The sequence below is a fragment of the Microcebus murinus genome, chromosome 8, assembly GCF_040939455.1.
Source record: "Microcebus murinus isolate Inina chromosome 8, M.murinus_Inina_mat1.0, whole genome shotgun sequence".
NCBI lineage: Eukaryota > Metazoa > Chordata > Mammalia > Primates > Cheirogaleidae > Microcebus > Microcebus murinus.
In genome coordinates this window covers 26312995-26325000 of record NC_134111.1, presented here as the reverse complement: position 1 = coordinate 26325000, position 12006 = coordinate 26312995, and the positions used below count along the sequence as shown (strand labels likewise).

Below are 12006 nucleotides of genomic sequence, written 5' to 3'. Positions count from 1 at the left end.
GCTGGCTAAATGCCCAAGTACCAAACTTTTGTTTTTGTTGAGTGTGAATGAAATAGGGAATGCAACAATCAGCAAAGCAAAAGGCATACCATCAGTGAGACTGTAACAGTCCAGTGCATTATGGTTACATTCCTTGCTAGTTAAGTCACTATGGTAAAATCCTTGGCAGGATTTTTTTCAATAGTTTATTCATGATGTTCATTATTATGAGTTGTAAAGAGTATGAGAATTTCATTTTTAAAATGTCTTATGGAATGTATCACTTTCTTAGATCTTGTAGACATGCTGTGGAAACCATAACATAAAATATGAGTTACTTACAATAACTAATTTTAATCCCATCTGCTAAGTATGACAACATTAGCATTTCCACTTAATTAAAAACACCCTTAAAGCAGCAATGTTTTAATCACTCCATTTTATTTACTCTCCTCCGGTGTCACTTATAATTGTAACTTTTTATTTTTTAATAATGAGGGATTTTTTTTTCTCCTTGCATCACACAAAAAAGTGCTGTCGATAATTAGCAGTCTTCTGTTATTAGTAGACTCAGGTGTCACAACTGTGTCTCATCCTCATTACAGTAAAAAATTTCACCTATCAGATTCATTATTGCTAGATAATGCGACTGAGAGCCTTTGCAGGCCCTCCAGAAAAGTAATTCAGCCAAGCAAAATTATCAGCTAATTATATTTAGAATCAAAAGCCCAACAACTATTTGCAGATAAATTGTATGAATTGAAGTGAATAGATCTGAATATTAAGATTCATAGATTTAGCAGATGATTTGTTAATTGGAATAAAAAGGTCATTTACTAGTCATTTTAACAATAGATCAATTGGAACCCTATTTATTATTTAACTGGTAGTGCATAAGAATTGAAATGATGAATAATTGTATTATTGTCATGAGATGATAATTTTTTAAAAAATAAGAAAATATGAGAAACTTATGAGAATGAATTTTATGAAGTTGTCTTTAAATACTGTGGCCTATTTAACATATTTTTTAAAAAATAGTCCTGATCTAAAGAATGTATATAATAAGGTTTGATATTTTAACAAGTCAAAAACATAATCAAAAGAGATGGTGGTTTGTTTCTTGATGAATTAGAAATATAACCATGAATAAGATAATTTACAAATAAAAGTTGAAATCCAAATTTGTGATTTTTTTTTCTTCCTAAATCAAATAGTGCCATTCCTGTCTTACTGTATTTTAATTAGCAGAGGTTTTTTTGGAAATGGCATGGTACATACTCATACGATGACTCAAAATGTAACTTGGCCTGGGATTTTCTTTCGGGAAACAGAATACTCTAATTCAAATCCATTATTAAAAAGCAGATAACATGTGCACTTTCTGAAATGCCTGTGACTTCACTCTTTTGATTTTATGTAATTATAGGAGAATGTTCATATGTATTTGGTTTTTGACTGGCACAGCATTTTAAACCTGAATGTCTGCATATTTTCTTTTGATCCATAAAGAATATCACTGGTTTGTATGCTCAAAACTTTTGTTAATGTTTTGTAATACAATCACAGTGTAGTTTATAGCTGTGCCTGTAAGAAGCATTTCTATGTGTACCCTGTGTATGTAGAGAAAGAAATATTAGATATTAGTTTGGATCCTGAAATTCATAAATTGGTAACTAAAACCTGTGCCTTCCAACTGCATTACCTTCTAATTTCTATCAGTTCTCATGAAAAACTTAAAACTCAGTATTTTTCCAAAATTTGCAGCTCAAAGTAAATACTTTTCATTTAAACTAATTTCAGTTAACATAATAAAATAGGGAAAACATCACCCACTTAAAAACAGCTTAAATTGCATGTACTTTGTCACTCTAAATAAACAAGGTAAACATTGACATGACTTTAAATTATTCTTGGGTTGAAAAAAATCTGCAGTTCAAAATAAATTTCGCCTTTGGTCAACATGTTGGATGCAATTCAAAGTTTCTCAAAAAATAAACATATTTTAAGGAGTGTTTTGAATTTCACTGCATAATTTCTAGCCAACAGAAATGACAGTGGTATCTTTAAAGTTTATTACATGTCAGATCAATAGCCATTATGCAGGGCTGACACGACCATGGAGATGCAGTACCTTCCCTCTACTTAACCCTTAGTACTGTGACCCACTGTGACGTGATTAGAAAAACTTCCCCTAGGTGGTCCGAGGGAAATCTCCTCACAAAGTGAAACTTTCACGTTTGTTTAATAATAAAAATATTCTTTTCTGATAAAATGGAAAGTGAGCTGAATTTTTAATCAAGAAAGCAAAATGTTCATTAAAGTAATCTTCCAGAGAGTTTTTCAACAAAAGGGGAGAAGAGTTTTATATTCTGCATAATAACAAATTGTTTTGAAGCATGAGCTTAAAATGAAAATGCCCCATTACAACAGATTGTAAATTTTTTTCTGATGCTTTTAAAAGTGCCTCAATCATTTCTACGACTACAGTGCTAAAGTTAAGTATTTGCTATTTTATTTAAACATTTTTGAAAAATGAACATTCTGAGGCTTTGCAGCATTATTAAGAAAAGCTGTCCATACTTTACCATGTTGTTACATGTGTTTATCTGCTGATTATAAAATGTGTTAAACAGTATTTTAAAAACAAAAAAAAATGCAGCGCTGCGCTTTGATTAATTCAGTGAACAAAACATATGCTGTTGGTTCTGTTCTATGAAATTCATATATGATCAATAAAATCTTTTAAAAGAGCAACTTTGGCTTTTAGGATTGTACTGCCGACCATGATTTTTGTCCCAGTTAGCTCTGGGCTCATATTGTTTGTTAACTTAGGCAAACAAAACCACTTTCTGACTATGATGGCAATAATATCTTTTTGATATATTCTTCTTTCTAAAATTTCTTTAGGTTGGAAGCTGTGTACTGTGGTTGTTACCCACTTTGTCCCAAAGATCTGGTTTATCCCGAAATATTTCCAGGTAGCTCCTTTCATGTGTATTCGTCTTTGTTGAGATTTAATACATGATTCATGCTAAATTAGAAAGTTTGAAAATAAACTTAGGCAGGAGCAATTGTTTATTTGGCAAGTCAACATGTTAGTGTTAAGGAAAATTTTATGTGTTTTAATACATTAGAGTAAGCTTATATTTACCATCTGTTCTTTTAAGATAACAAAAAAGCAAGTTTTCAAATAGCATTCTTCATTGTTAGCATACACATCCCATAATGATGGATTTTTATAATCAGGTCAGTGTTACAGCAATTGCTTACAGATTTTTTTTTTTAATGATATACACAGAGAAAAATCAAGGACTGAAAGTCACACCAAATTATTTAAACAATTGACTAGTTAATAATATGCAACTGTTATACAGGATACATGCGGCTATAGTACCAGTTCTTTGAAAAAATTCTCATCACTAAATATATCACATATGCATTGTGTTGCATTAGAATAATGTATTTTAATCACCCAAAGGAGATGTCTAAACAGCACAACTACACAGTCTTATTTAGCATTAAACATCCTTGTGAGCTGAGGTAACCTTATAAAATCATGCTTAAATAATGTACAACATGAGGCGGCACAGAGCAATATGCATTTTTAATTAGTAAAGTGACTAATATCGAGTGTGTGCTTTGAGGTTTTTGTTTCATTAAAAATGTATCTGTTTTTCCTGCAGCTGAATATCTGTATTCTACACCTGAACAGCTTTCAAAAAGGCTCCAGAATTTCTGCAAGAGACCAGATATTATAAGAAAACATCTCTATAAGGTAGTTATTGAGAAGAGATTTACATGGTATAAATGCCATATTGAAGTACAAAGAAAAATCTTTTAAAAAAAACATTTAATTAACATACTAATGTTTAAAGGAAACATGCTAGGGAGGGATATTAGTTGTTACACTAACAAGGATTAATTAAACTGGATGCCAGTTGTATTAACCTAGGTCTTATGAAATACGTGCACTTAATGCACGGTACATGCTTTTTTTTTAATTTATTGTTTTCTAAGATGACTGTCCTTTACATTTAGCCCCAAGAGGCTTATAAAAATGAACCTGGATTAATGTAACTCATTAGTTTAAAAGGAAGTAAAGGAAAGATTCTACAATTATACTAATGAGGATAAGCCTTTCTTCCCATCATAATGAAATCTTTAGTCCTCAAAAATTCAGGTGAATGACATTAGTGAAGTTTGGTGTTCATTTTTTAACTACTTTAAAGATGATTTGCAAGAATCGAGTATTTCCCTGTCCAGTTTAATCAAATGACATAAAAATCCTCAGTTTGTTTAGATTAGACTGTCGGTCTCATCTCTGAATTGCAGAGGCAAAAGGAAAATAGTATAAATAGCATCATTATTCAGTCCCCTCAATCATTCTCTTTTTTTTCCTTCTTTGAATCAAGACTTTTACATTGTTGAAATAACAACACAAAGAGGCCCTACTAAAAGTCTAAGTAATTGAACCAGGATAAATCTGCTTTACTAGATTCGAAGGTGGCTCTAAGCCATGAGTAATATACCTTTTTATATTCTTCAAATGTAGCGTCTTCATTTTACATAAATTCAGTATAGTTTACAATCTAGCAGTTTTATAATCCAGCCTATTTTAATTTTCCTGTGTTAATATATAACCTTCTGCATAAAATACAGTTCTCTGCCTTTTTTTTTTTCTCTCCTTTCCCTGTTCATGGCCTAAAATACATATTTACATAGTGATACATCAAAACATGACTTTGTTTCTGCAGGAAACAGTTAAACTTCAAGAAAAAGGGAGAGAACCAAAAATGCAATTTAACACCCAATTTCAAGCTCATTATCTTTCATTGTCTATTAACTTGGCAATGGTTCAGAAGGTAGCTCATAATAGTTTAAAATGCTGACTGAACAGTTCCAGGCTTCAGTATGACTCCTTGAGTCAATACTATTGTATTGTATACATGGGAAGCTCACAGAGAAAACGGTCCTCCAAGGTTTACCTCAGTATTTCCTAATTTTTAAAGTTCAGTAGCAGTTTTGCTTGTATAAAATATTAACTGAATAGTTTCCCACGTGGTAGACTGTCAAAATATGCAGATTATGAAAATTGAGGAAATAGAATAAGTATTAGCACAAGTGGAATCATTTTCTATATATGACATAAAGCTATTTTCAATGAGTTCTCAAATTATTGATTTCCACCCCCTTTGGTGAATTTTTGGTGAAGTATTTATAAATTGTTTCTACCACTAGAATTTGCCAGTTTTCGGTGTTGCTTCAGGTTGGGCCTTATTAACCCTGTTATTCTGCATGTGCAAATTTTTAACCATTTCAAAAGCTACCGCAACAAGTTGCCTCTAGTTAGGAAAAAAAGGCAGATCTGCAGTTGAAATATTTTAAAACAGCCACTGCCATAACATAGCTATAATTATTTTACTTTACAAACAACTTATAAAAAAATTCTGAAAGAATAGTAGCTTCATGGTAATGCTGTTAAGATATCAAAGTTTTCCTTATATAGCATAAAAAATAACATGTACCTTAAATGTTATTTCATTGAGCTATTATATGTTAGTACTTACATATATTTTTAGTTTGTATATCATAAAATCATCAAGCTCAAATTTTTATATATTAGTAATTCATGCATAAGCATTCGTAAGAATTTATATTTATAATTCATTTTTAAGTATTTTTCTGCCATGGGTTTTTCTCTTATAAATCTATAAGAGATTTACATTTTCACATATGTCTTCATTCATAGATGTTAGTGATGTTGTGACTAAAAATCAATCTCAAATATTAATAAATACTTCCAAAGTATAAGTGATCAAGAACTTTAGTTTACAATTATTAAGGAAAAACTGACATGTGGCAAGGTACTGTGTTAAAATCACAGCAAGGACCACACATTTAGTTTGTTTGTTGTAAGAGGATTTAGAGCCAAAACAACAACAAAAAAAGAATGCCTTCTAAAACTTTACAATAAAAATACAATAAGTTATGCTAATTTTTCACCTTATGTTTTATAATTATACACATTTTCAGGTAACATTTGCTTTTACTAAATACTAGAGAATGATTTCTTCCGAGACAGCTTTTTACCTACTTTTCTTATGCAGTGGAAGAGGATCTTTTGTGTGTACAGTGAAGCGAATGTTGAGGGTTATTTTTAGATTTATTTCATTGGACAGTGCTGTTTTGCTTTTATAAAACATATGCTTCTAAGATCTAAAAGGATAGAATGTCACCGAATTCTTTAATTTGTTCCTTTTACATTTTTACACCTTATTCTTTTTTTGTTGTTAAAAGTTTACATTTTAAAATCCTTTCGACTTCTTATCATATAGAGTTCACTTTAGGATAAGATTTTTCATATGGATTCACACTTAGAAATTTAATGACTAGAATAAGGCTACTAACACTTGGCTTTCTTCTCACATGAGACATTATACTTTCAATATGAGTGAGAGTTTTGGGGCTATAACTTGAAGCAGAATTTGAAACAGAATGCTAGTAACTGAAAAGCAGAAACAGAATTTACTTTTTTTCTTAAAGTGACTCTTTCTATTACAGCACACTGTGTCCATGACTTCCCACCTGAAATAGTTTCAGACCCCAAATGTTTAAATTCCTCATGTTCACGCAAGTGTGCTCTTACTCTTTCTTTCTTAAACACACATACTCACACACATACACATTTTTCTGAGGCTCTTTAGCAAAATCCAATGCATGCAAAAATTAGATGCTTCTTAATAATTTTAAAATTTAAAACCATTTCCTTAATGTTAAAAAAATCTAAAACTACTTCTTAAAAAGTTTATATCTACAGTTCAATCACTACCTTCTTATACTGTCAGGACATGTCCTTTTAGAGGCCAGGCAGATGCATTGAACACATACCTGTCACATGCATAAAATAGGGAGCTCTTTTATGACTCCCAACTTGGACACAAGTTTCTAAAAGTAATAAATAATACAATAATCAACCAAGGATTGACACTTCTAATAGTTCTTCTTTTCCAACCCAAGCAAGTCTAATACTGTGAAGTTGTATTTTTTATCTCACTTTTACTATATGAATTTACTTACTGAAATTTTTCAATAATTACTTGAGTATTTCATGTTTTTAGAGAAGCTTAATCATTATGTTTTAACATAGTATAGGAAAAAAATTGATGGCTATTCCCTTCTTACCAGTATTGAAAATAGCAAAAGGGTACAAATGATGGGGCAGCTGTATAAGGTAGATGTCACCCTGACTAACAGAATAGATTTTCGTTCCCATCCTACTTTTTATTTATTTTAATTTATAAACTTCGTGATATTCTACAGTTAAAAGAGAGAGAGATGCCATTCTTTCTTTTGAGTGACCTATAGTTTCTTAATATTTTTCAGGTGATAACTGCTGATATTTTTGTTCTCCTCTTCAAGTTCTTTTTGGAGGAGAGAACTTTTCAGATTTCTGTCCAAAACTAATTCCAAACAATGATTAAGCTTACAATTCAGATTCAATGCCCAGAAAAGCCATTTGTGGTTGTCTTAATTATGTCAGGCTATATCTACCCAAACCACAGCCAAGCCACTTTAAGTTTCCTTCAAGAGACTGGTCACTTTATAGTCCCCTTTTAATTGGAGCTTCAACTCTAGATTGAATAAAGTGTTGCTCACTGGTTTTAACATGGCTCCAGAGTCCTCACTTTTTCCTTTAAAAGTAAAACATAAATGCTTGTGACATTTTAAGAACTTCTAAAATCTCTCAACTGCACCAGACAATTAAGGCAAATTCTCAACCTCTCGGCTATTTTTCTCTTTCTCTCTCCCCTGCCTTTCCCTCTCTTCCTTGTTTCCTTTTCTTTGTTCCTTCCTCCATGCCTTCTTTGCTTCTTCCCTTGGTTTTATCTGGTCTAGTGTTCCTTCAATTTGTCTAAATAAAATAAAAGGAAAAAACTTGTAGCATCATATTCTTTGGCTGATTAAGATCATTTAGAGGTTTTGGCCTCTCGTCCTTCCCTGCTGTTCATTTGCAGCCTGACTGTAGGTGATTTTCATGGCCTCTATATGATTCATCTGTAAACCTGGAAGATTTTTTTTTTCAATCTTAATAGCATTTTTCCCCTGAGGTATGGCTATAATGAATTAATGAATATAAACCTGTTTGTAAATGTGAAGCACTTTATAAATTCCATCTAATACTAATGGCATTTATCTTTGTGTCTTCACCACTTAAAAGTAAAATTTAGATTCTCAAAAACATGTATTACGGAGTGTTGGATATCTTGTGTTTATAAAAGTTAAAAGTTGGATGATAAACTTCTAATAGCTGTCATCCATAACATAAACCAGGATATACGTGTGCAGCAGAATGTGCCCGTTTGCAAAAAACGGTAGCCTGTTCCTATGGTTGGAATCCCAGTCGCACTTTAAACCAATCAGAAACTGAGATTTCTTGAGGTGATGAAACTCGAGAACCATTTGCTTGGTGGCGTTTTGAAATATAATTGACGCAAGTGATGCAGATTTGCGACATAAATTTTCAGCATACTTTAGTCTTTCAGTCATTAATGCCTCTTCACTTCTTTCTCTTCTCCCCCTCCTCCTTGTTACAGGGTGAAGTGGCTCCATTTTCTTGGGCAGCCCTACATGGTAAATTCAGGTCTCTGCTTAACAACAGAACCTAGGGAAGATTTGTGACAGATGGGGCTAAGTCACAAACTTGCAGCCTAAGGCAGAATCTGAAGAACTTTCCAGAGTGTGCCCATATTTACCTGATCAGAGAGAAAAGAAAATCTGCAGAGGAAGCTGAGCCTGGCTGCTTGTCATAGCTGACACAGAGCCATCTGCCACAAACCTGTGGCGGCTTCAGATCTCCAATCCCTGCCACCACCCCAACTCAAATTAAATACAGATTCCTAGAGACGTTATGATGGTTACACATGTCCTCGGCATCACATGTAGGAGACTGTTCAAAAAAAAATATGTGGCCTGTTGTATAACCGCACTCATGTATCCCATATGTGGTGCCACATTGAATTTCCGGTTGAATCCGTTTTTATCCTTTGTACTGGATGACATGGTGCCTGAATTCTTTCTTTTCGCCGACACGATGGCAGCCAAACTGCAGCTTCAAACGCTCACACTTGGCTGGGTTTCTACCTAGGTTGCCAGGTTATCATCGGAACCTTCTTGTGTCCTCAGAGGGCCACGGGGCCTGAAAGGAGGACCAGAATGCTCCCGGACTAATTGGGCAGTCATCTCGGAATTGTTTGTGGGCAAAGGGCTGCTTTAGCACTTTTCTTTTTGCAAATTAATGACTCTCAGGCACAGGGGTTTTTAAGTGAAGGTATTAATAAGAGGTCTGGCAGGTATTCCCATGATTCACAGAGTTACATTTGCATTTAATTAATCTTAAAGAAAGTTGCAAGATAAACAGCTGTAATTCGGACAAACATGGCAAATACAGTCAGTGGGGCCATCTCGCCCATAAAGTGAACACCGAGATACTTGTCTGAATTTCTTTCCAGGGGTAAAAATACTTCTAAAAAACCAGTGGTTTTGATATAAATATTCCTTGAAAATATTTGCATCCAACTACAAATATAATCTTTTCAAGATAGATCACTTATGATTCCAATAGTCAAGCTCCTGTATTTGTTGATGTAAGGATGTTTTGAACAGCTAGATTGTAAAATAAATTTTTAATAAAGTGCCCACTGCAACTTTTAATTAGCATATTCATTTACGTATAAGTGTGTACATCTATCTGTATGTTTCTCACTGAACATTTTCCTTGTGACAGAGACAGGAATACAATTGTTTCTTTTCCGGATGAACAAGGATCTGTTTTGCAAATGTTTGTAAGATATTATGACATTTCCAAGATTTTCTTTGCATTCTGGAAAGCAGGAGGTAAACATTTGTAGTCATTAAGGTAAAGTCTGTTGATAAACCATCTTCTGTTTACTGACAGGTAAATTGTAACTTTCCTAGCTTTTGAAATGAATAAGTTCTATACACCACAGAGTGAGGCGCAGCCGGGGAAAGGTGGCTAGACGAGGGCCAGGCCTGGCTCTCTGGCTTCTAGAAGGATTGAACGGCCTCGCAGGCATCCAAGATAGAGCTGACAATGGTTCAGAAGTCCAGCAGGACCCATTTGACAGGTAGCAAAATCGAAGCAGGAAATAAATCAAGCTTAGGGAGCCAGGCACAGCCCTGGGGTAGAGGCAGTATCGCAGATCAAAGAAGAAGGCAGGAGTTCAGAGTGTGTGAGGCCTGGGAATTCAAAATCAGGAAGAGTAAGAAGCGGCAACAACAAGCTCTGTCTTTGAACAGAGACTCCTCTCTAATCTGCATGAGAGCCATAGTCAGTGATGGGCCACCATACTTTCAGGCCTCACTTACAGAGAAGTCGCTGAGCAAATTACCTCCTCACCCATGAAACAAAGGGCTTGGGAACTATTTTGGAAATGTAAGACTGGAGCTCAGAATCTAGCAGGTGTGCTCCTTTGAGAGTAAAACTGAAGATATAAATATGAGTGACAAGTTCTTAGACACTTCTCCTGGGCAAGGTGATACTTTTTATTCCATCTAGTGAGATGAACCAGATGAGTCAATATGCTTCAGTCAGAAAGGTGCTGTGTCACAGATGACATCCTCTCAAAATAAGATTACAATCTCACAGCCAAGAAACAGAGCTTTAGTTTGCTCTGTTTTTCTAGCCCAAAAATAATGGATTCATCTTTTATAGTGGCTAAGATGTTATATGCACAACCACTATCCATATACGTTTTCTCACTAATCATGGGTAAAAAAAAAAAAAAAAGCATTAAATACCCTTCAGAGAACACTTCTGAAACATTTCCATATTTTCCTGATTTTGGTGAATATAATATTGAAAGTTACCTGCATATGGGTTTTTTTTCCTACACCCATAAACTCAAATCAAATTTTATCTTTAGCTGTGGCCAGCATTTCTTCCAGGATAAAAACTTACACTTAGAAAGGTATCACTCCTGAAAACTGTGCTGTCAGAGTCGGTATTAGTACATGTAAGCAAAAAAAGAGTTTTTGTAAATGTGTAATTCTTAACATTAAAAAAGATGTATTAATAACTGTGTGTGTGCACGCGCACACATTTCTCAATACCTGTGACATGGTGGAATGGTGTGTTTTTAAGTAAGTTAACCGGTATTTTGTTGAAGTCAGCAGATCAGTGGGAATACAAGTTGACTCATTAATTCCTGTTTCCCTTATTTTCAGGAAAGAGATCAAACGCCCCCATTATTTCTTGGTTTGAGTATGTTTGTTGGAAAATGTCTTTTTTCAAACACTCAATTCTATTTTTTAAAAAAATAATATCAATGTTAATTTTAAATATCTTTAAAAGTCTGCCTGTTGTCAAGACCTTGATACAATGTCTAAGATGCTTGCCCTAAAACTCATTCTGTGTTTCTGGCAAGGTGTTTCTATAATGAATAACAATGTACCTGGTTCTTAACCTACTCATTTATACCACAGTGATCAGGAATAGGTCAAAAGACCTTTTGCAAAATGCTTCTGGTTTAATAAAAATCCTTCAAATAAAAATCCTTCAAAGTTCAGTTTCAGTGTCCTGCTCTTGTTCTCAGTTCTTCAGACACGCCTCATAAAGACAGCAACAGAATCCGCAAGTCAATGGAAACTCTTAGCCATGGAGAGCTGCATAGATTAATTTCAACACCTTGAAATGCATCTGGAAGCAAAGATTTCATTTTATGTTGAAGGTGTTAATTATATTTGATATTTTTAAAAGTAAAATCTGTTTTTGAGAAAGCATCTGCTACCCAGAAATATTATGAGCCACAAAAGAAATTTCACTTAAGTCTCAAGATACTTTCTGGGGTGACAGAATCAGTTTTCCAATGGTAGTCCATGCTGTCTTTCAGTGCAGACATGTACTGTGAGTCTCATTCTTCTATTGACTGTTGACCTCATTGCCTTTCTGCTTCAGTGGAAAATTAGGGAGTATTTAATATCAGATCGAAGAGACTGTATGATAAA

General features: G+C 33.8%; 1 protein-coding gene across 1 annotated transcript in view; it reads left to right on the top strand.

Moving 5' to 3' along the window:
* Positions 1-11567, top strand: part of QTMAN (queuosine-tRNA mannosyltransferase) — a 361975-nt gene extending 350408 nt beyond the window's left edge. The window contains 4 exon segments of the mRNA XM_012744761.3: positions 2890-2960; positions 3666-3757; positions 8577-8630; positions 8632-11567. Coding sequence (XP_012600215.2) covers positions 2890-2960; positions 3666-3757; positions 8577-8630; positions 8632-8661 — 247 coding nt within the window. The 3' untranslated portion in view covers positions 8662-11567.
* Positions 11568-12006: the final 439 nt, after the last annotated feature.